Raw genomic sequence first — 25722 nt, 5'->3', positions numbered from 1 at the left:
TTGTGTCCTGAGCAGTCAGTCTGTGTGTCTGATGCAGCTCCCTGCAGGCTGGAGTGCTACACCTGTTAAAGCTCTTCGCTCCTGTGCATGGAGTGACAGGTATCATGAAACATGAAAATATCACACCTTACGTTGTCAGACTAGTGCTTGGAGAAGGCAATCATGCTTGAGGGGGCAGTGCCAACGAGGAAGGCCCTCAGTGAGATGGATGGACACAGGGGCTGCACCGTGGACTCAAGCACAGGAACTGAGGAAGGCTCAGGCAGGGCAGCGTTCCACTCTGTTGTACACACACGTCACAGAGTTGATGGCACCTATCACCACCATAACGAACGTCTATTCCTAGTAGAGATGGACACACATGCTGCTGGGGATGAGGTAGAAGGACAGCGCTGGTCTGCTGGTGACCAGTCCAGGAGTCGTGATCGTCACAGTAGTGACAATGATGAGCTATCGGAGGGCAGCCTACTAGGGCACGGTAAGAGGGAGGCGCCAGGAAACGGGCATTGCTCGGAAGGGCATTTTCAGGTGAGCAAGCAGGCACGGGAAGTTAAGGCCTTGCCCATGATTTGGAAGGTCATGAGTGGCAGAGCTGGGCATTTGACTCCAGAGCCACATTCTCCACTGTGCCATCATCTTGTCTAGTTCACTTGAAAATTATCACTGGAATTAAATCTCTCCTGCAGAAAGCAGCATTAAAGAAGTAAAAAATATTTGGGACACATTTGTATTTAAAATGATTTTAAGAAATAGTTTTTCTAAATATTCCGCGGGTATTCTTTCACTCAAGGAGCCCTAGGGTTTTGTGGCTAATCACAAGGTCAGCGGCTGGAAACCACTAGCTGCTCCACAGGAGAACGACTAGGCTTTCTGCTCCTGTCGATTTGTAGCCTCGGAAAGGCAGAGGGGTAGTCCTACTCTGTTCCATCGAGTCACCCTTCGTTGGAATCAATTCAATGACACTGAGTTTGCTCTTTCAATTCCTTTATTTGAGCCCAGGCGGTGCTGTGGGGTAAGCATTAGGTTGCTAACCTTACGATCATTGGTTCAAACCCAGCAGCCCCTCTTCAGGGGAAAGATGAGGCTGACGAAAGACTTAGTCTCAGAAACCCAGTGTAGGGTCACTCCAAGTTGGAATCGACTGTGGAAGTGGGCTTGGCTTGAACACTGACTGTGGTTTGTGGAATGTTTATGTGATGGTATTTCTATCTCTCAGACCATCAATGCTCGACCACTTCTCCTCCCCGACCCAGAGAAGAAAATAAACAACCAAGAAGACATTATAGATCCACTTTTGTATACAGTTTAATAACAAGGTCACTTCCGCCGTAAATACAGAAAGGGAGATGAGGAGAACTTGACACGTGATGACTTTCACAAGTCCAGGTCCACATGAAGCTTGAGAACACCCAGTCTGTGTAACTGAAGGTGCAGCTACCGAGTTTGGTGACACACGTTTTCTAAAACATTATCATCTAAGAGTACAATGTCAGATCAAACAGTTATGTCAGGAAAATTGTCCTAAAATTTTAACAAAGTTTTTACGAAAGTCTAAAAACCTCCTTTTTCACACTGACTTGCAAAACTTTGATTTTTGTATCAGAACAGCAGTTTGTAACTTTAACTTTTGTGGTACATGAAAAATTATCAAAAATATATTGATGGGTCTATACTAATTGTGACTATATTTACATTAAGCAAATTCCTTTACCAAGTTCTCTATATACAAATTACCATTTATCTTTTGTGAAACCCATGAAAAAGTTAAAAACCAGATATGTCATAGAAACGATGCACTTGAAATGTAACCATTTTCTTCCATCAGTGAACATTTTAAAATAATTTAAGAGAAAAAGCACTGAACTCCCCCACCCTCCCCCAATCGGCTGCTGCGGGATCTTGGTGCACATTCTCTGAGGCTGCAGGGGAACAAAAGAAATAGTGAGTGAAAGGTTCATGCATGTTTACCAATCTTATTCTCAAGGAATTTACAGTCTACGCTAGCTTGGCATGAAAAATTAAGTGATAAAAACAATAAATTAATGAAAGAATCTGCCTTTAAAATCTGGCAAATACACTGAGAAATGCATCTTCATATTTAGTTAAATCACAAAATATCACCCCATGTTCAATTAAATTTGGAGACAGACTTTGCTGTTAGATATTTAAGAGTAGGGGTCCCATTTAAAAAAAATTTAAACTCTTCCTAAACTGGGAAGAATTTAGATTTTAGAAGCAGCACAGCAGATGAAAGAAATTTAGCAACATTTAAGAAGCAAAGTTTTTTTTGGAAAGGTTCATAAAGAGATGATCTTCCTACCAGGGAAATACAAAGGCCGCTTGGTCACATAGTAAAGAAACGAAAAAGATATTTTCAGGTAAGAAAAACTTGACCACAAAACGAGGTGCTTTTTAAAGGTCATGGATTCAGGCCAGCCATGAAACTGAGTGCAGCCCTTCCCAACAACACAGTCCCATTTCTTGGGTCTGATAACTGCCTGACCGTCTTGTCATCTCTTCAGGAGTGGAAGCCGCAGAGTGAGATTTGAAACAGGGACAAAGCCCACTCTGGAGACTACTGAATGTCTATGAACTGGGCGTAAACAGGAGCTCCAGCTTTCCGGTGTTTACCTAGTTCGAGCTCTGTCGCTGAACTTTGGGACCCACACTCTGCGTGTCCTCTTCTTGACTTGGCCGTTTCCCACTGCTCAGAGGACTTCTGCCTACACACGGAAAAACACACGTTGAACACAGAACTGGGGAAAAGGGTAGGATGCCTGAAGCTTCATTCTTACCTTGCTTTAAGAGGGCGGCCTGCTGGCTGTCTCCGTGAGCATAATGTAAAGTTCCATTCCCTGGAGGGCAACCTGTCAGCACGGAAGACACAGTAAAATGACTCGAACCAAATTCCAAGTGAAATGTATTAGTTTTACATTCAGTCTTTAATATTGATGTTTAAGGCCTTTTATGCTTTTAGGACTAAACATCGAGATTCTCCTGATGACCCCAAAATCATGTGCCTCACTCAGGAACTGTGGGCTCATGGATAGGTTGACAGTTCAGAGGGAAACTTACTGATAACCATTTTCTAAGAAGCACTTTGCTGAATGACAGCGAGTAGAAACTTATCCAAGGCAGAAATTGGGGAAATAGTCCAGTGCTCCTTGTTTTACTCGTGTCCCCTGCGTCAACAGCTTCCTCCCCAGTGCCTGCGAACCATGCAGCCTGCCGGGAGCACGGGAGGAAGGGTCTGCTAGACAAGTGCGCCAACGCCCATTCATCGCACACAGCGAGGAGGCAGGCTATCTGGAAGTTACCAGCCTGGGCAGTCTAGCAACCCTTCTAAGGAAACACTGCTGGAGGAGAATGGGCGGGCCAGCTCCAAGAAATAGATTCTTGTGTGTCCCGATTCTAGGACAATGTGAACATTCAAGTCCACAGACAGTGTCTGATGTGCAAATGACAAGCCTTGCTTGCTTTAAATCAAGAGGGCTTGAGATGTTTCCTGATAAAGACCAAAAACTGCGGCCTTTAGTATGGCTTACACATCAGCAAAAGAACACAAAAATCCTCATGATCAGGCCGGTCAGAAACATCATGATATACGAAGACTGGAGTTGTTATGGACTAACTTTTACTCAGCTCCTCAATCAGCAACAGCCATAGAAGCAGCATCCAAGAACTCAAATGATTCACCGCAGTGGGCAAAGCTGCTGCAAAGGATCTCGGTACAGTACTCGGAAGGCTACGGGGCCCCTGAGCCAAGCCGTGATCTCGCACTGCCTCATGTGAAAGCTGGACCACGGATAAGAACGGCGGGAGGAGCACAGAGACATCTGAATTATGGAGACTGCCAGAACAAACAAGTCTGTCTTGGAAAATGTACACCTGGAATGCTCCTGAGAAACGAGGATGGTGAAACTTGGTCTCAGACTTTGGGCATGTTGTCAGGAGGGACCAGTCCTTGGAGAAGGCCATCCTGCTTGGCAGAGTGCAGGGGCGGCGACGAGATGGACTCCACAATGCACTCAAACCCGGCAATGCCTGTGAGAGGCGCTGAGCGAGCAGTTTCCGCTCTGTTGAACAGAGGGTCAGTGTGAGCGGAGACCAAGGCGACGGCCTCTACCTTAATCAATAGCCGTGTCTCTCCACGTGCAGAGGAAAGAGCGGGGCAAAGCTAAAGACCTATGGAAACAACTAGTCCAACGGAGGAAAAATACAGACATAATCAGTCTCTATAAACTCGAGACCAGAAGAATTAGATAGTGCCCAGTCACCACTACCGACTACTTGGAAGAGGGTCATTATAAGAGGCTGTGGATAGAGTGGGAGAAAAATGCAGAACAAAACTCAAAATCATAGAAGAGACTAGGCTCACTGGTTGGATAGACAGGAGGGAGACACCCCCCCCCCCCAGGAAAAAAAAAGAAGCTCGTAGTCACCCTTCAGATCTGGAACTGAACCCACCCCCTGTGACTGTGTAAGCTCAAAAGGGGAGCATTGACTCAAGGACAAGGCTCGGAGGCTTAGAGGAGGAAGAATGGAAACAGTAAACACAGGGAGGCAGGGGGATAATCAGTGGCACACTAAGGAGATTGAAATGGATGAGCAACACAAAGTGTGTTTGAATTATTAAACATAAGACTGATTATCTGCTCTATAACCCTTCACTTAAATAGTAATAAAAAGTTAAAAAAATTCTGGGCAATTAGAGACAGTCACCCTAAGTGGGTGTGAAATGGCATCCACCGTGATATTAGTTTACAATTCCCTAGTAAATAGTGATGGTGATAAACAGGCATTTTATAACATATATATTTATATATTTAAGAACTTAAAACAGATTAGAAGAACAGAAGTAAACTTTAAGATATCTATGTATGGCTTATTCCTTCTCTGAGGAGAAAAAAACACAGATAAAAGAAATCAAAGTGCAAGAGCAAGAGGAAAACAATGTACTTCATGCTGTAGAGATGGGAAAACGTACAGTCCCTTAAAAACCTAAGAGAACTCGCAGAGACGCCTGCCCTCTGATGTGCCTTGTGCGGTGAGAACGTAAAAACCCCCCGGAGGAGAAGCACAGGGCCTCACGGACCGTGCCTCCGAGGTCTGGGAGTCCTCTCAAATGAGGCAGAGCCGAGGGGAGAAATGCCGGACAGCACAGTCCAAATCCCACAGGCGTCTCCCACTTATTCCAACTTCCAGTCTCGAATACTGGAAGGGTGATGAAAATGGAAAGACAATGGACAAACAGAGCAAGCAAACCAGTATATCTTATGGGCCCCCCCCCCACCACCATCGTCCAAGGACACAGCCCCAGTTCCTTCAGCCTTCAACAACTTCTCGTTTTCTCTTATTGCATGCACAGGCAGTATCTTAAATGCATCTTTAAAGGATTTGTTTTTGTTTGCTCTCCATACCCTATGGTCTCAGACCATAAGCTTCCTGTGACCTGGTCACAAAGACTCGAAACCCTACTCCTGTCACACAGGGTCGCCACAGGTCAGAACTGACCGCACAGCTTAACAACCTGTCTTCGGAAGGCCTCCGAGCGCCTAGCTACAAAATGTGTTACTGAGATCATAGTTACAGGATTAGTTCAAGTTTTAAAAATTACTCTAGTATATGTAAATTTTTCTGCTTACAAATTTGTGAAGACAAAATTATCCCAATTTGACTTGCCACCATGATTAGTTTTTGCAGGTGGCTTCAAAGGAAGGATCCTGAGAAGAAAGAACTAAGACGCAGTTGCGCTGTCACTGAACACCATCCAGGAACTCCGGGGCCACCGCCTGCCCGCCTTGCGATGCAGGGAGCTCTCTGTGGGCTGGCAGGGCAGTTTGAGAACTACTCGGAGCTCTTCAGAGAACCTCTGAAAGAACACCTTGTGGACTTTTACCTCAAACGGTAGGAGAACCTGACGACACCTATTTCTGATGTCCGGGAGGTGCACTTGCAGGAGGCTCAAGGACACGGACAGGGAAAGCAGGTAGGTGTGGAGGCAGTCAGATCTGGGTTGGAATAACTTGGCTCAACGCCTCAGTAACAGCAGTGCTTTTCATTGAGTTACTTGACCTTTCCCAGTCTCCTTCTCTCAACTCTAAGAGGAGACTCCCACCCTGTCTCCCAGGAGGTTACTGTGAGTTAGGACGTACTGTGAGATCTTACAGGACCTTGCACAAAGCAGGCAGTTAAACTGGGAGGCTTTGTTCCTTTCTCCCAGAGCAAATTCTTGAAAGATGAAGTATTTAAGTTTTTCTTAAGAATGTAAGATATTTTTAAATTCATAAAGGTTCAGTTTTTAAATACTAATTCAGAACACGATGTTTTAAAAATTTTTCACTTTTATTAATTATTCCTCAAATGCTGCCTGCTTTTAACCAAATTAATTAGCCTCGTGCTATTTTTGCTTAGTCTTTGAAAACTCACGTAATTATACTAACTCCCCAAAGAGACTGCTTTCTTGGACATTATTAATATCACATGTACTAAGACTCTATCGGGCAGCTACATATGTATGATATACAAAACCATCAGTGGCCAGACGTTAAAGACAATCCACCTACGCAGAAAGACTAGAGGCCCCATATGAAGGGTGTATGACAAATCTTTGGCCATTTTCGTAGGGCCACTAGCCATCTAAAGACATTATCTTCTAGTTGATGTGTAACAAAAGAGAATAAATTATAGTGAACATTAAAAAAATACTTTTACTTTCATTTGCCTCATTAAAAATATGCTCTCTTCAAATGTTTGGAGAATGATGAGGGCAACAAATGTACAAATGTGCTTGACACAAGGGATGGATGTGTGGCTTGTGATAAGAGTTGTACAAGCCCCCAATAAAATGATTAAAAAAATATGCTCTCTTCAATAGCTTACAGATTTACTGATGTAAACTCTACTCCATGAAATGATGCTTTTCATCTCTAACAAGCCAATAATGGTGTGAGGATGTGTGTGTGCCCATGTAAACATGTACTAAAGCAACCTAGTAAACGAATTTTCAAGACATGTTCTAAGACATATTAAGCAAAGTTCAACAAACCCTGCATCTGACCAGTAACCACGTGTGTTAGTAAGCGGCAACATTTCCCTTCCACTTACTTCCACTGCTGCTACACCCGGCAGTGTTTTCTCCGGGAGAATAGCCCATGAGACCTCCATTCCCATTTGAAGGCACTGACGCAAGAAGACCTGCAAGGTAAAAGAGTTCCCATGAAATGATGATCCAGGGACAACTCCAGGGCACGCACATAAATAGCTGTTAGAGAAACAGATTCAAGGCAGGTCTTGACATACCCAGTCCTCGGTATCGGGAAAGCTGCTGATAGATCTGCTTCATCCTTTCGATATTTAAGCGGCTTGCCTCTGCGTGGTTCACCATTGGCTTAGGATAGTTCACTCCTATCAAACATTTGGCTACTTTCTGGATCCCTTCTGGGGCATTCCAGGGATCATAGATATATTTTGCAGGGAAGCCTCTCAGGACAGGCAAATAACGCCTTTTGGGAGAAGGAAGAAAAATCATTATTAAAATGCACTGCAAGCAAACCTTAACAACCTGTTGTTAGCTATGCACACCCCAAATCAACTCTGTCTCATTTCAGGGAGCCGCTTACCCTCTGCCCTTCTTGCTGCCCATCAAGAGGGACGCTCCACATGCTGCTTAAACATGAAAAGCTCTTCCTCGAGAGCGAGTCCACTCTCCAAGACCCCCACCCTATTTACCTGATGTAGTCTCCATTGGGATCCGTTCTCCTCCCAAAGCCAACGGGGCAGTAGCAGTGAAAGAACTGCTGGAAAAAGGAGCTACAAGACAGCCACATCCAGCTGCCGGCATTGACGCTCCAGTCTGCATCGAGCAGCAACTCTTCAAAGACCTGCAAAACGCACAGCAGCCCGCCGGTTTGCACACACCGCCCCCAGCAGGCATCTTCCGGGTCAGAAAGTCAGGGCAAAGGAACACTCGCAGCACAGATTGTAAAACCAGACACCCCAAAGTTAGTGTTCTTGTTCAAGTTCTGTTGCACAATATTCTACCATGAGTCATTTCATCAAAGAAGCACACTGATAAAATGAGTAGATTTCTGAATGAAATTTACTTTTCTAACCTTTGTACAGTGTTATGGGATTAAAGGGGCAGGGTAAAATAAATACTTAAATCACGGATTAGGAGATGGAGAAAGGAAAGGAGGAAAAAAAGCAAAGCCAAGTAATAAAACACTGCCAAGAAAGCAAAAATGCTACTAAATATAAACCAAGCAAAACACTGAAACGAGGTTCACTACTGGTCTACATACTCACTGCCATCAACCTTTAGGGCAGTGTAGAAACTGCCCCTGTAGATTTTCAAGACTGTAACTCCTGATGGGAGCAGAAAGCCTCATCTTTCTCCTGCAGAGTAGCTGCTGGTTTAGAACTACCGACAGGAGCACCCAAATGGAAATGATCTTTAAAAATGGACTAGTGTTATTGAGTTTAAATTTGGAATGCCTTGATCCAAAGGGGAAAACAGAATTAAATGATTAAAAAAAAAGCTCAATGTAGTCAATGAAATGACTCTGGGTTAATCACATTAACTGGTTTTCACTATTTTACTGGTCTGACTATACCATCATGCTCTCTAAAAGCGTGGGAATTAAATATTTTATCTACTACAATAATAGCCTACAAATGAATCTATAGACTAGATTCCCAGATCTGTTACAGGATCTGTTTTAAGGTAGGATTCACATGGCGCACTGGTTAGAAGGACACCTACCTTCATTCCTTCTTCCCAACTAATCCACAGGTCACCTCGTGTCAGGAAACAAGCGACTGCATGTCGGGCTAAGTGGTGAATCCAGCCTTCTTGGCGAAGCTGGGTCATAATGGCATCAATCCATGGAAAACCTGTCCGGCCTTCTGCCCATTTGGCTAAAGCCTCAGGATTCTTATCCCAAGGAATCTGGACACAAATAGGGTTTCCTTCCATCTTATCGAAGCGAGGGTTATTTGTCGCTGCAGTGTAGAAAAACTCACGCCACAACAGCTGTCCATAAAGAGAAAGGGGTGGAGAGCTGTTCTTCTTCACCTACCATGACACAGAAAAGTAGCATCAGGCAGTTTCTTTATAAGTACTTAGACACATAAGCTCCGGTTTTAGAGAATACTACCTTTTTGTAGAGATCTGTTAGCTTGAAGTAAAACAGTCGACAGGACAAACAACCAAATCGGAGATAGGGACTGAGCCCAGTAGGGCTTGCCAGCAAGGAATTGGCATTCATTCGGGGTCTTTCAAAGTTTGCCACCCAAGCCTGCAAACACACACAATGAATTACATTAGCTGATCGCTCTTTCAATTTCACAAGCGTGGTCAACACTGAGGTCTGTTTGTATAATTACATAATTCTTAGAGAATAAAAGCTTACTATTACCCACAGCTACAAATGGTATGCTGTAATAAAAAGTAAGAAGGATAAAAGATAGTGGGCATTCTGTTGTCTCAGTTAGCACAGCCCTGTGCAACATGTTACCTTCTGATATCAAACACAAGGCTGAGTTCCCCCCACCTGTTCCTCTGACACTCTGGGGGGGGGGAGGGGAGGGAAAAGCAGCTTCAGGTATGAGCATCAGAAACCGTCCGAGGGAGGAAGGAAGACGATGTTGGTTGTAGCTAAGGGGAAAGATGAGAAGATGTGGCACGGGCACTGAGATGAGGAGCTACTGCAACTAGTCCTCGCTTCCAAAAACAGTGGCCGCAGACCAGCGCCTGGGGAAGAACAGCGTGTTTGCAAGGGAGGCAGGCCCTCAAGGAGATGGACTGGCATGGTGGCTGCATCATGGGCTCAGGCCTGGGAACAACTGGGAGGATGGCGCAGGACCGAGCCGTGTTTCATTCTGCTGTGGAAAAGGTCACTAAGAGTCGGTACACTCTTGATGACAACAACAACAATGAAACAACAACAATTCCCTCAGTCCTTCTTCAACAGTGTAGCTGCTGTATTTCTTAAAAAAAAAAAAAGACAGTGAAATATAATTTTCAAAATATCAGTTTGGAAATATGAACATGGCTATATTCTCTTACTTTTCTTTCCAAATGTCTTTCCAAACGTGTAAGTGCCTCAGTTTCCCCACCTGGCCATACTGCAGAGGGCAAGCCATCTGTATCAAAACCTATAAAGAGAAAGAAAATAATATTTTTGAAGTGAAAATAAATTTTACTTGATCATAATAATTAGGAAAAGAAATCACTTTGATGAATCATTATGGGAGTAGCATATAAAATTATCTGAGGGCGCTGGATGTTGTTGGTGTTAGGTACTAATTAATAGTGACCCAATGAACACAAAACTGAAACTGTCCTGGGTCCTAACCCAGCCTTACAATTGTTATGTCTGAGCTCTGTGTTGATCCATTTTGTCGAGGTCTTCTGATTTGACCAAGCTCACGATGTGCTGGTGGCACAGTGGGTTTGGCTACACACTGGGCTGCTAGCCATCAAGTCAGCAGTTTGAACCCATCAGCCACTAGGTAGGTGAAAGATGAAGCTTTCTGCTTCCATAAAGATTTAGAGCCTCGGAAGGGGCAGCTCCAGCCTGTTCTATAGGGACTCTATGAATCAGAATGGACTCAATGATAGTGGGGTGTCTAGACAGGCTCTGATACACAGAGTATCTGACACGGTCTCTAAGATTCAGGGCCTACATCATCTCACAGTGATGGCGATGACCCCTTGCTATAGAGCACGTGAGTAACAAACAGAACCAGCACTCACTAGTGTAAGCGCGTCTTTTTAGCATTTAGTTGGAAATATCTTACGTGGTAGAAGTAGAAGTGAGATTGTCTGAGGGATCTGTGATTCAGTAACTCAATCCCAGTGTTTATGACCATCTGCACTCACCTAGCTCTTCCAGCGACGGAACACCGTATTTCTCATCATGGTCATCGGACAGAGGCGTCACGCACTTTTCTGTCACTTCTGAAGTAATGGTTTCAACTGGTATCTCTAGAGGTTCCATTTTGCTGATGAGAGTCTGGAATCTTTTATAAGTGAGAGGTGGCTGTCCACCATTGAGCTCTATGATCCTATTAGAAGAGACAGTACAGTTAATATAAAAACAATATATGTTATCGATAATCTCTGAAAGGCTTAAAATCAGAATATCAAATTAACCACTTAACACTGCTGAGAGAATGCTAGCTTCTTACAGAACCAGGCAACTGATTCAGAATGGTCAGAGTATAAAAAGCATTCTCCTCATTTTCTAAACATCTGCTAAATACAAAACACGCAGCATGCAAATACTAAAACCTCAGTTAATGGGTGTTAAACAAGCATCTGAATGAAAAAATAACGAAGTGATTATATTTGCCAAAATGCAGAAACAAAAAATTATAATTGAGGGCGGTTCAAAGAGTTTATGAAAAAAAAACTCCATCATCTTTTATTTCTCTTTGTCCATGAACTTACTAAAACCCTCTCAATTATACCTGGACATGTAAAAACATATCAATAAGAATATCACAACTCATCAATAAAAATAACACCTGGCCATCAAGGAACAATTAGTGAGTCTCATTCATTAGGTTTCAGCACATTTATTTTACATCAGACACATGCTTAGGACATAAAAGCATCCCTTTCCCACCATAAAAATTTCAAATTATTTATGTTTACTAAAAAAAATAACAAAAAAGTAAACCCAAGTTAAATCACTGCCATGGAGTCAATCTGTCTCACTTACAGTTAAGCATTTTTTATATTTACTTGTGATCACCAATTGCCTCAATTAATCCATATGTTGAAAGCTGTATTAGTCTTTCCAATGGTAGTTTAGATTAGATGTTATTTGGGAACAATTCTTTTTCACTGAGGCTAGCACTTGGCTTTAACACACAATTCCTGGCGAAATCCCATTCCCTCATTTTATAGATGAAGAAATTGAATTCCAACAGGAATGTGAAGCAATTTGGAGAAGGGAATCTAATGGCTAGATGTCAGATCAAGGTTCTCTGACACACATTTCAATTGTACGCACAAAAAGCAATCACCATCAGAGGCACTCTCTCTGTCTTTAGTGAATGTTACTTTGGTGTGTTATCTTGAATTGAATTCATGTACAAGGTCATGATCTTCATGAACGGTTGACTGCAGTAGGAAGTTAATTATACTACTGAGGGAGGGCACTACCAATCAACAACACAGTAACACTGAGAACCTTAGGCAGAATTTCTATACATTGTATATATAATTGTATTTATTTATTTTAGTTTAAGTCTCTTTATTGGGGACGTAAAGTCCTTATCACAATCCACACAGTCATTGTTGTATGATAGATTTTATAGAGCAAACATGCAAACTGAATTTGGTGAATTCATTTTATGCATAATACTGAGTCTTCCATTAGAATCAACTGCTCATATCTAGGTTTGTCTCTTTGCTACCAGCTCCCCAATGTTAAGCAAACTGAGAAAAATGAGAAAGCATGTTTATTATCAAAGGATATATGACCTCTTGCCAATATGAAATCAAATTCTGGCCTTAATTATGTAATCAAATCATGACTTTTAGATTTCTGAGAAAGGAGGATAAAATTAACTAGTTTGTCACATTACAGCATTATAGTCATCAACTCTATGAAATGTGCATAACTGAAGAAGTATCAAATATGTTAAAAAACACATGAATTATGAGATTTCAGAACTAGGAAGAAAGATTGCATGCCTTAAGTTTTAGTAAGTTAGCAAACCTTACAAACTTCTTAAACTCATTTACAATACAAAATACTTCCTAAACTTATCTTTGAACATGTTGGAATCCACCTTGGGAAACAGTCTTAAGCTAATGGGTTCAGAGGACCACAGGCATGTAAAGCAATGTTAAGTACAACTTGCATTTGGACTTAAAACCCAGGTAAGGGTGAAAGATAGGTACACATGAAAGAAAAACAAAACCATAAAATCTTATGCAACATAAAGGCATTTTCTGGCTACAGAGCACATAAATTATAAATTTACTGATGCTAAAGGGTGCTGACAGGCAGTCAAGGAAAAATTTGTGATTCTCCAAGAACGATTTGAAAAATGAAATGCTGAGTACTTTTCACTTTTGCACTATTTTATAATTTTGGTATGATGTCTGTCATTAGGTGAATAAAAAACCAGAGCAGCTAAATAAAACACTGAGGTTTTGACATATATATTCTTTAAATTTTATCACCACTCTACAATGTACACATTGTCATTTCCACTTTTAAAATGTAAGTTAAAACGTACTTGTCTAGGTCATATAACGTATGTGAAATTCGTACAATGACTTCAACTCCTGCTTCCATGGCCAGTTTCTTAATGGCTGCATCACGCTCTTTCCCAAAGGGCTCAGAATCATATTCAATTGAAAGTTTGGTAATGTCCCATTCCTACAAAACAGTATGGGCAAAGAATGTCCACATTAAAATTGTTTTTCATAACTAAGGATAGGAAAAAAAGGTTTAAAACCCATCTATCAATGGTTATATAGAAACTGAACTTTGAATATTCAAGAATAAATACATACAAGGCCAAGTAAAGAAGTATTGGTACAAAAATCATAAAACACAGAAGCTATTTTTTCTTGATATATCCTCCCCATCTAGGTCTATACATCTTTGAAGGTGTGTCCACCGCTCTAGTTCTTCTCCAAAGAATCTGTACTCAATTGCCAACAAGTCAAAATGGCAGTGCTGGCATCCTTTAGGGACAAAAATGGTGTTCCTTTTCATGTTCTTTGAGTTTCCGGAGCAAGAAGAGGCCTGAAGGGGTCAAGATGAGGGTTGTAGAGTCGGTGGGGAGAGGCGTCTAAAGGAAATTCTCTCCCGACAGCCTTGCTAACCTTGGAGAAAGAGCAGGTAAATTATCTTGACAGAAAAAATTCCTTGGCACAACTTTGCTGGCCTTTCCTCACCAATGCAATTTTCCATTTTCTGAAAACTTTTCCTGAAAAAGCCTCTGTGATGATCTATGCTTCAAGAAAATTGTTCAAGGTTCATTCCCTTCAGAATCTAAAGCAGCGGTTGTCGTAACTTTCCAAACTACCTCTTTTCTTGACTTTAACTGGCCCCGCAGCTCCCCTGGGAAGCCACTGCACTGCCTGACCTTTCCTTTGACAAGTCCCCTCACGAGGCTGTGTGTCACTGAGAGAACTTGTCTGTAGCCCCCCACTTATCGCAGACATGTTTAAATGCAGTTTTAAAATAAACTTGTACATGTTTGGACAGAAACTACTGTTTAACCCTCGTAAGGTTTAAAAATATGTGTATATAAGTGTGGGTATTCTATCAGGCATTAGATTAATCTAGCAGTATGCTTAAAGCCACCTTATTACACAAAATCCATTTTTCCCCAAATTTCTTCTACAGCCTTTCTACTCCCATAGAGTTAAGACTTTAGAAAGCACAGGAGCAGTTCTACCCTATTCTATAGGGTCGCTATGAGTTGGAATTAACCCAATGCCAGTGAGTTGACACCCGTGAGTCAGACATGTTGGCTGGTAATTCCAATTTGCAGAAAGTTATTTAAAATTTTAGGGGTTTGCTCAGGGTCAAAGACAGTCAGAACCTGTTTGTGTCTGCTGAATCACCAACCTTCAACAAACTGTTGACAGCTGATTTAGTATAAGCTGCTTTGCTGAAGACATAAAAGTATTTTGAAGGTCAAAAAAAATGTTAACTGGAAACTTGGGAGAATTTGGAGACAGCAACCATAATAGCAGTTATTTTTGAGTGCCAAAGGCTATCTTAATATGTTTCCTTACATTTATATCATGTCTTTATACTGATTTTAATAAGAAAACCATAACATAAGGGAACTAAGTAATTTTCCAAGGAAGTTGTAAAGTTTTTAAAATTCTAAAATCAACTTTGATATCATACATATATACAAAATACTTCTCTAATCCCTATATGTCAGACAAGATTTGTTTCCACTTTAAAAAATGTTATTATAAACCTTGGAGGTACTGTCCTGTAAGTTCCTAGAAAATCAATTTGCTGGTCAAATCACTGAATTCACTGATCAGTCAACTCCTTGATCAACTCACTGATCACAGACATGCACATTGAAAATTCTGATAGACAGATGTGCTAAATGTTCCACCAGATTATATGAGGGCGACCCTCCAAAAACTGGAATTTTTTTCAAAGCTACTTAAAAATTAATTTAATTTTTTTTTTTTTTTTACAAAACATTCTTATCACCTTGAAGGGACTCTCCATTATACTTATTGCATTTGTCAAATCTGCAATTCCATTCTTGGGAACATTTTTCAAACTCATCTGTGTGGATGGCTGACAGCACCTCCCTCAGTTTTTCCTTCACCTCTTTCACATCTTCAAATTGCTATCCTTTCATGTCTCTCTTCCTTTATGGAAACAAAAAGAAGTCGTATCGAGTGAGATCAGGTAAGTCAGGTGCGTGGGGCAAGAGAGGCCTGCTGTTTTGTGCCCCAAACTGGGGCACCGAGATGACTGTGTGAGCAGGTACACTGTCGTGGTGGCAAAGCCAGTCCCCTGTCTGTCATAAATTGGGTCTTCTTTGTTGCAGTTATGCAATATTTTCAGAACCTCTAAATAGCCTGATTAATAGTCTGACCTGGTAGAACGAACTCCAAATGCACAATGAGGACGGAAATTGATGGATGTCCAGAATGAGGTTTGTCATCAATTGACATTTCACCTGTTTTTGAAATGAGAAAACCACTCGTACACTTGCGTTTTTCCCATAGCACTGTCCTTGTAAGCTGTGTTCCACATCCCAACCATTTCTACTTTTCCCCAAGCAGGAAACAGGATTTCACAGCTGCATGTTGTTCTCTTTAATCGGCCATCACAACAAACAAGGTTCAAGTGCAACGGCTTTTACGAGAAAAAAAAAATCATTGTGACTAGAGAACCTTCCCAGGCAATGCCACTAGGAGCACTAAGTTAGAGCACGCTGCTCCATGCTTGCTCAGGGGGAAAATGTGTACTTCTACTGAAGCTCCGCTGTGCCTAGCGCCATCCTCGTACTTACCGTTCCCATCGCTGCCCCCACTGCACCCCTGGAGCGCTTGTTCCACAAGCATGCCAACAACGTGTATTAGTCACTTTTCAAAAGCTCTGATAAGCTATTAGGAGAAAACCATCTCATGGTTTCATTTGCCTTTCTTGACTGTCTGGAAGAATGCATACCAGGCTCAGAGAGGGAGCAGCACGTGGATGTGTAAATACGATGTTTATTTTATGCATATTCAGATCTGTTAGTATAAGCACGTTTTTTAAACGTACGAAGTAAAAGTGCTGGGCGTCTTTGTTTTATTATGAGGCAGTGTAGCACAGTGGTTAAAAAACAGAACCTAATGTCACATTTCTGCAGTTCAAAGACTGGCTCAACTATCTTAGGCAAGTTGCTAAATGCTGCAAATCCATCTTGTGTGCATCCTACAAGACGTTGAAGAAAGGAAAACTTACACAGCGGGTGTTACTACTCTCTTGTGCACTTTGGTAGTCAAGACTGGTTTAATTTATGCTGCTAATGCATAAAACAACATGATCGATTTTTCACTCCTGTGGTAAATTACTTCAAATGCCTTATTAATCAATATGTCATACTCTCTGACAAAAAAACATTATACCATGATTTCCTAAATTACCTTGAAAAGTCTGGGAAATACATCTGCTGGTTGTCCACGAATCACAAACAGACGAGAGTTTAATTTCCGCAGATTGGCATCAAGATCTTCAAGACATTGAAGCAAAAATCTAGAGAAAACAAGATATTAAAAGTATTTAAAAATACTTCTTTAGAAGATAAACTGTTTCAAAATCATGGCACTTTAAAAGTGGAAAGAGCAGCTCATCATCTTCATGTATCATCTTTTACTGTAAACTATGTAAATTAATTTCCAGAAACGATATTTTAATTTCCTTTAAAATTACTTGAGTTTCCCAATAATTCCAATGTCGTTCCTAAGTTAAATATCACAAGTTTCCATTAAATATCTAATAGTAAGTAAAAAGTATTGCTACCAGGGTTTCCGTTCATATAAACAGAGATTTATTTCAAGTAATGCGTGTTTAATCGTGTCTGATCAGTGGATGGCTGTAGAAGACAAGTTCTATTAGTAATACACTTGGTGTCATTAACGATTCTTAAAAAGAAAAAAGAAGTCCAGTCAAAGCAGTGGCTTCCAATGGGATTTCCTGGGCCAGTTAGTTTCGTCTCAGAAAGTATGGAGACTTTTTTTTTTTATTCCAACTGGTAAATTTTAACAGACTTTCTCAAAGGAAATAGGATCATCACAAAGGCTACTACAGGAAGAAGTTTTAAGAAAACTGAAAACTGCAGTGGAGAGAAAAAGGACCAAAAAGTTGTACAAGGAACATTTTCTCATCACAACCATCACAAAAATGCACCTGCTCATTCTTCAAAGTCAGCAAGGCTTGTCCTATGAACACTTCCTTTGGAAGCCTTTGGGTCCTAAGGCCCTGACTTTGCCCTCTTCAGACTTCTTTTTGCTATTCAAGCTCAGCGAACATTTCAAAGCAACAGGATTTGAGTCCCTTGAAGATCTCCAAATTGTTCTCTGGATGTGGTGTAAATCTGAGAGTACAGAATTCCTCAGGGAAGGGTCAGAGATGGAAAGAATGCTTTGGCAGAGTTTAGCTCTAGACCAGCGGTTCTCAACCTGAGGGTTGAGGCCCCTTTGGGGGTCGAAGGACCCTTTCACAGGGGTCCCCCAATTCATCACAGTAGCAAAATGACAGTTATGAAGTAGCAACGAAAATAATTTTCTGGTTGGGGGGGGTCACCACAACATGAGGAACTTTATGAAAGGGGTCACGGCATTAGGAAGGTTGAGAATGATTGCTCTAGACCCAGAGTTTGCTGAAAAACAACAGCTTCACATTTTGGTAGTTCTGTGAAATAAAGGTTCCTAAAAGTATATAACAACACTTTATTTATTCTCATAATTGGTAGCCAAAGTTTAACTTTTGAACATGAAAGTTATATAGAAAAATAATAAAGCCATTAAATAGCCTTCCTCTTTCAATGTAATGAAATGAATCGATGTTCATATAGAAAGGCCACCATTAAAAAACCTAGATCTTTTATTTAAAAAACAAAACTGAAGCATCCTGTTGATTTTGAGCAACTGAATAATTTAAACTTTTGTGTAGCTTACTCGGTGATATTATAAACATCTGAGAAAAAATAAGATGCCCACTTTTAAGCTGATAGTCTGATTTTTAAAAATCAACTATGAGTAAATAAAAACTACATTATAGGACATTAATTCTCTGCGTGTAGAAAATTCCTCATTATTCAACCAAAGTTTCATGATGCATGGAAATGGTGACTTTTCCAGTGAAGTCAGTCCCAACAAGGCCGAAAGCAGGCAGCGAGCAGGGGACACTGGATGTCGTACTGTAGACACACAAGTTGAAATGTCCGACTTCACTGTCTGTCTCAAGCTAATGTTCTCTAAATTTCTCATCTAAGTCTGTTCCACTCAACTGGATGTCGTTCTGTACTTTACCTTTTTGTTCTTAATTATATGGCTGTCAGCCCTTTTCAAAGGTGGTGTGCTCTTTGAGAACATGTCTCCTCCTCACAAAATGTCTTACTTTGTGAGAGGAATGATCAGGGCCGGGGCAGTTATACTCCATTTCTGATGGAGGAGCCATTAGCCTCAGAGATAGCCTTTTAGATGTTAAATAATTCAAAACAAGAATTCGTTAACTGAGTTATACTAGTCTCATTTCACACCTTAAACAATCATATATGGATAGTGGCTACCCTACTGGATAGCATAGGCATGTCTCCATCATTACAGAATATTTTATTCAACATCACTGTTCTACGAGACTTTTCTTCTCTCTTTTCCTGTCTTTACCAAAAGTCTCAAAATTTTTCTAAATAATTTTAGTTATTAGTGACATCGGTCTTCCCAATCAAACTCGAAAGTCTTTTCACTTTACAAGTGAGCCATCATCTCTACAGTTTGAGGATGTCAAAGACCAGTCACTATTTCATCATAGAAAGTCTTTCCCAAATCTTGGGCCATCAAGTGGATTTTGATTTTCAGGGAACCGATGGAACAGAGTAGACATGTCCATATGGTTGCTGAGGTTTTCACCCTTTACAGAAGCAGGCTGCTTCATCTTTCCCTCAGTTGCTGCAAGCACATAATGAAGAACCACCTGCTCCTCAAACGCTACTTTCACATCTTGGCTTAAAGCCACCTTCATAATACCTCCAATCAGTAACCCCAATCAGCCACCACCATTGTGCAACTGTGGTAGGAGAGAAGATTTTAGTTGTCATTGCTATTACAATATAAGCACATCTCACTTTCATAAAATTCTGGGTAACTGAGTAATTTAACATGGCTGGAGACAAATGTTTATTGAGAGCCATCGTGCTTTATGTATATGCTTGGCAATCACTGTAGCTTTTTAAAAAAATCTTACTCACTGTAGTAGCCAGGTCAAATATTAAGAACTTGAATGAACAAGCAGTTTCAAGTTTTTTTTAGCTAGAAACACCATAAAACCGAAACTAACCAAAGGGACAATCTAAGGCCGAGTTAATCCCTAAAACTCTTTTGTACCAATAATTGCCTTATCGTCTGTGAGAGTGGCAAAAGTAGAAAGAGTTCTCTGTATTTAAATTTTAGGTGGAAATATTTCTATCTGATATAGACAACTTGGGGGTAGGAAAACAGTAAGATGGGAAAAGAGAAAAGCTAAAGGCCCTGGTTATTAATAATGAAAATTAAACCTGAATTAACTAATAATCGACCCATTATTTTTTCTTTTCCTGTTCTCAGAAAGAATAAGCAACCATAGTGTTTTCCAGTCAACAGTCTGTGAGCCAAACAATCAAACATACAGCATCTGAAGAGGATAATGCCATGGTAGTGGAAGGATTCTGCATTCTGTTTTGGCACATCATGAAACAGAGGATAGAAGCTATATTTAAACATAGCATTTATTTCTTCAGTAAATGTAATATGGGTGTTTTTCTTTCATACATACTCTCTTTCTTCCTTTGTTGTTGTTGTCGTCTACCTTGCAGTCAATTCCTACTCATAACCACCCTCCATAGGGTGGAGCAGAACTGCCCTCCAGGGCTTCTTCCTAAGCTGTCATCTTGATGGAGGCAGACTGCCACAGCTTACTCCGGGGCAGTGGCTGATGAGTTCAAACCACTGACCTTCTTCTGGCTAGCAGCCCAGGACTTAACCCTCATTAACCACCAGATGTCCCATCACCTCATAGGCATGTGAAAGTTACACCATGAATAAGGACGACCCAAGAAGAACTGATGTCTTTGAATTGTGGTGTTGGTGAATACTGTATACACCACAGACTGCCAGACGACTAACAAATCTACTTGGAAGAAGTACAGCCCGAAAGTTCCTTAGAAATGAGGATGGTGAGACTGTGTCACATGCAGTTTGGACATGGTACCAGGACGGATCACTCCCTGGAGTAGGACATGCTTGGTAAAGCAGAAGGTCAGTGAGAACGAGAGGCCCTCAGAGATGGGCTGACACAGGAGCTGCACCAACAGACTCAAGTATAGCAAGGACTGTGAAGAGAGTATTTTCAGTATTCTCCACCAATGTATATGAAGCTACCCTCATAGTATATTTTTACCAGGAGCGTATTTTCAGACCCTCTCCAGTTTGGCACAAATACGGTTTTCATAAACTATGCCCATTTGAAGGCTTGGTTCAAAATGCCATTAATGCCACACAACAGATAGGTTTAAAAATAGGCCACATGATAGTAAAACTCACTACTCATCCCTTCACATAATTAAACTGCCTACACAGAAACACAGATCTCCTGCTTTTTAATTATAATACGTTATACTAAAATGAAGAGACACTAGGCAAGAAAATGTCTTTCTTCACTTTAAACATTAAGAAAAAAATTTTCCTCTAGCAATCACTACTTAATTGGTAGTTTAAATAATGCGAGTTTCCTCATACTATTTCTAATAGATGATCTCATCATGAATCAACAGAAATAGTTACTTAAAGTAGGTCATTGCTATAGCAACCAAAGGGCGGTTGGTATACTCCAGTCACAATGACCTACTTTCCGGTCTGCGCTAGAACAGTTTTATATAACTAGATTTTCTACTTCTGTCTATGAAGTCTGAAAAAGGTGATGGTAAAATACAATGGAATCCTAGCGCTGCTGAAAACAAAGCATTACAAATTAACAAGTATCATGCCAGAGTAAAGCCACCTGCTATCTACATTTTAGCAACAAAATCGATACCTAAATAAATCAAGCAGTTCATTGCTAATCTTAGAGAACTGACTTAAAGTATACAAAAAACATTAAAACCAGGTAGAGAATATTTCTTTGATTCACTGAATGCAATAACAGTTAAATTAAACAGTTCAATAAAAAACAAACATACTTTAACATTTTGGCGACATTAACATAAAGGATGCCTGGTGGTGCAGATGGTTAAGCGTGCTTGGCTGTTAACCAAAAGGGTGACCATGCAAACCTACCCAGCAGCCCCTAGCGAGACCTGGAAATCTGTTCCCATAAAGGAGACAGCAAAGGAAATCATATGGGGCAATTCTATTCTGTCACATGGGGCCTCCTTGAGTCAGAATCAATTTGATTGCACCCAATAAGAACACCGATCACAAAAGGTAAAAAGTGGCAGAGTGTCAATCATTACTAATAGTGTAGTGTTTTATCAGAAATTTAAAAATATATAAATAGCAATTTGTCTCTATAAATTGAATAGAGTTTAATATACTACTTCACTGGTTCACACTTTAAGCAAATTTAAGAAGTACTCAAATTATTAAATATTTGTGATCAAATTTTCCCTGAATAGTTAAAACAAAAACAAAAAAATTCCAAAGCCAAACTCATCAACTGACATCAAGTTGATTCAAACTCATAGTGACCCTTAAAAGGGTTTCTGAGGATGTAATTCTTTACAGGAGCAGTCTCATCTTTCTCCCCCAGAGTAGCTGGTGGGCTTGAACCACCAACTTTGCAGTCAGCAGTCTAGTACCTACCCAAGAGCACCATCAGTGATTCTGAAGAAAATAGTACTCAATAAATATGGAGTATATATCTTAAAAAGCAAATTTTGCATTTTGACAGGTTCTAATGGCCATAAAGGAGCTCTGCTGGTGCAAGATTGTGGGTTCAAATCCATCAGCCACTCCATGGGAGAAAGATGATGCTGTCTGCTGCTGTGAAGATTTACAATTTCAGAAACTCTGTATCAGGTTGTGTGGGTTGGAATTAACTTGATGGTAGTAGATGTAACTTTGGTTTAATGGGCATAAACCAGTGGCTCTATACTGTTGTTTATTATAACAAATATCTTGTAAATGCTTCTTTTAAGTCCATTTAAAAAATATAGTTATATTATCTATAAATTTTGTAAAATTATATGGAAATCATATGTAAATCATATGTAAAATTTAAAATATTATTATAGTTGTTTTATATATAGAAGGAATTAAAGTAGGATAAATTTATAGTTTATAAAAGTAACATGACTTCTAGGAGAGCCCTGGTTGAGTGGTTATACATTGGATTGCTAACCACAAGGTAACCAGTTTAAAACCACCAACCACTCCGTGTGAGAAAGATGTTTTCTACTCCTAGAAAACGTTATGCTCTCGGAAACCCACAGGGACAGCTCTACCTTGTCCTAGAGGGTCACTGTGTGTCAGCATCCACTCGATGGCAGTGAGTTTATTTTTTAAATTAATGCCTTCTATAAGTAAATATTTGGGCATGACACCAGAAGACAATAAATGAGTCATGCCTACACTTAACACACAGAATCACTTTAAATTCAACACCTCTAACAATTGTATTATACTGGTGATCCAAGCCCATGAGTGATATTGTCCTTCTCAAACTCACACAAAACTCATTGCCATTGAGTAGATTTCTGATTCACAGCCACCCTATAGGGAAGACCAGAACCGCGCCTATGGATTTTTGACACTGGACCTCTTTAAGGGAGTTAAAAAGCTTCATATTTCTCCCTGGGAGTGGCTGGTGGCTCCAAACTGCTGGTCTTTTCCATTAGCATTCCAACTCGTAACCCTTTCTACCACCAAGGTATTATTGGCCCTAGTGGTTTGACTTGCTGAAGGGCTGAACAAGACAAATTATCAACAGAACAATGCTGCCTTGATTTTCAAAAGCGTTAAATGCCTTCCACAGGAACACATGGGATATGTATACTTAGGTTCTAGATTCTGAAAATTATGAATTCGTTTTTCACTTTCATGAAACATATGGTAAAAGATAAGTTATGGGAGACTTAAAGATAATTATTTATTTTGAGAGATGCCATCACCATCCAAGAAGTCAATGGGTGGTGCAAATGAAGAAAGTGCCCAGCTGTTAATTGAGAGGCACTTCAGAAGAAAGGTCTGGTGATGTGCTTCTGAAAAACCAGACCTTGAGAATCCTATGGAACCCACTGGCACTCTGGAACACACGAGTTTGCCATGAGCTGGAATCAACGAGACAACAACTATTATGTGCGCGCACATGTTTGAACCCTTATATGTGGCTCTTCCTAGTTCAAGTAATAATCTCTAATCACTGTGTCAACCAACAATGTTTCCATAATTTAAAAAGTACCTCTTAAGGGAAGATATTTTTCATCATTTATAACTCCATTCATTCATTTATGCTCTAATATTCAAGTGGCTTAAAATCTTGAAAAAGTACTCGAACATGTGTACAATGTATAAGAATAAAACATACTCTTATGGTAGAATATAGTACATAAGAGATACATATGGATCATTAATGGGAAAAATCACTTCTGGATTTTTTTCACCCTTTAGATAAGAAATTAGGCAAAAAATTTAAGGATGTCACCAGAGAGAGGGATGTTGTGTTAATATGATTTTCATAGTTCTGGGGGAAGGGGAATTACTGGCCATTGGATTGTAACCTCTGTAAAGACTGGAAGTAGGCACTATTCATCCCTTCCCAGTGCCCAGTAAGTGTCTTGACACACAGAAGTAGTTAAAAAGTTAATTTAATTATAAATCCAAATCAATTAATTAATAGAAAAAATGCTAAAGACTTGATTTATCAGTCAATGAAAAAGGATGAAAGAACATTTCCGGTCTATTGTGCTAGGTACTTTACACAAGTCATATCTTCTTATATGTCCCAAAACTTTACAAGGCATCAGTTTTATCTAGGATCTATATAAAATTCATCAAGGTAAAGTAGTGTTTTCCTAGGTAAATCAGCTAAGCCAAAACTTCAGAATTTTAATCTGGATGTGGCTTTCTCCAACCTGTGCTTTTTGCTTTCATTATGTTTCACTCACTGCAATCCCCTCCATGTAATATCATTCATTCCCCCTCCTATGGTTTTGGTTGCCTTCCACCTCTCCATTTTTCTTAACTCTTCTGAACTGTGTCCTTGGGTAAACGTTGCCCTTTTGATCTCAGATGGTTGATTATTTTACAGTGTGTATACATCAGTAGTGTCAAGCCTTCTTACAGACCTATCTATTGTTAGGCTGAAAGTTGACCCACAGGGGTGTGAGTTCAATTCCAGACCCAAAAGGTGACCGAGAACCATAATCTTGGTCAGGGGGTTCCACCAGCCTGTTTTCACCTCTGTTGCCTTTAACGCTTATATTTTTCCCAGTCTCCTCCCTTTCCTCCAACATTCTTTGACAACTTCCCTTTCATTGTATGCTGCCCTTCCTTTTACCCAAGTTCTCAAAACCTAAATGAATTCTTTTCTATTTAGAAATTCTATAACTACACTATTCCCTCTTTTTACTTGGTAATTTTATTACAATTAGATATTTCTGTATTACAATTAGAAATTAGTTGCCTAGGTTCAGTCCTACAGGCTTTGTTTTTTAACTTTGAATATTTCCCTATCTGGGCTTACTTTTGAGAAATGTTGTCATCTATGATAATCTCAGGTTGTTTATTGCCTGCCATTGTTGGTTCTCTGTATTAAAAATTCCCTTTGGTATTTCCTGGAAGGTTGGTCTGGCTTTTACAAACTCTTTTTTAATTTATTTAACTGGAAATGTTCTAATTTCATCACTGAGCTTGAGGGACAGTTTTGCTAGGTATGATTCTTGGTCAGCAATATTTTTCTTTCAGAGTTTTATAAATGGTATCATATTCCCTTTGTGCTTATAAGCTTTCTGCTGACAATCAGAGATTAATCTGATTGATTCATTTTTTCTAGGAAAAATTCCATTTTTCCTAAGTGCCTCTCAGGATCCTTTCCTTGTGCTTGGTTTTGGATTTTTTTGATTATGATATACCTTGAGTTAAACTAGCTTTTATTCATCTATCTCTCAATCCATTGAAAGTACCTAAATATCATTCTCTAGAATTCCTTAGCAGGCTGTTCTGATGCCATTTATTTCTGAGAACAGACTTCTGGCTCTGTATTTTCTTCATTTGTCTGAGATACTCTTGTTTTATTTCTTTGGGTGAAATTAAATTGTCTTTTTTCTCTAAGATATTGTGGTGGTGTTATATCTGTATTCGACTGATGACTACATGTTGGTGTGTTCTTAGGTACTTACCACTTCTCTTCTGAGGAGCGTGACAGAGAATCTGAGTGTGCGTGGTGCTCTGTTCATGTAGCACAGATGAAGATAGGTTTGGATGCTGTTACCAGCTGTCTATAGACAACCAAGAGGTACAGG

General features: G+C 40.1%; 1 protein-coding gene across 1 annotated transcript in view; it reads right to left on the bottom strand.

The window, feature by feature from the left end:
- Positions 1–1277: 1277 nt before the first annotated feature.
- Positions 1278–25722, bottom strand: part of CRY1 (cryptochrome circadian regulator 1) — a 68051-nt gene continuing 43606 nt past the window's right edge. The window contains exons 2-13 of the mRNA XM_075551028.1: positions 16652–16760; positions 13261–13403; positions 10886–11070; positions 10070–10158; positions 9159–9299; positions 8765–9076; positions 7732–7883; positions 7303–7505; positions 7108–7197; positions 2796–2867; positions 2632–2723; positions 1278–1919 (exon numbers count right to left, since the gene is read on the bottom strand). Of these exons, the coding sequence (XP_075407143.1) occupies positions 2632–2723; positions 2796–2867; positions 7108–7197; positions 7303–7505; positions 7732–7883; positions 8765–9076; positions 9159–9299; positions 10070–10158; positions 10886–11070; positions 13261–13403; positions 16652–16760 (1588 nt within the window). The 3' untranslated portion in view covers positions 1278–1919. The remainder of the gene's footprint in view (positions 1920–2631; positions 2724–2795; positions 2868–7107; positions 7198–7302; positions 7506–7731; positions 7884–8764; positions 9077–9158; positions 9300–10069; positions 10159–10885; positions 11071–13260; positions 13404–16651; positions 16761–25722) is intronic.

This window comes from Tenrec ecaudatus, chromosome 6 (genome assembly GCF_050624435.1).
Source record: "Tenrec ecaudatus isolate mTenEca1 chromosome 6, mTenEca1.hap1, whole genome shotgun sequence".
Taxonomy (NCBI): Eukaryota; Metazoa; Chordata; class Mammalia; order Afrosoricida; family Tenrecidae; genus Tenrec; species Tenrec ecaudatus.
The sequence above is the reverse complement of the archived record's forward strand: the minus strand, read 5'-3'. Positions and strand labels throughout refer to the sequence as shown.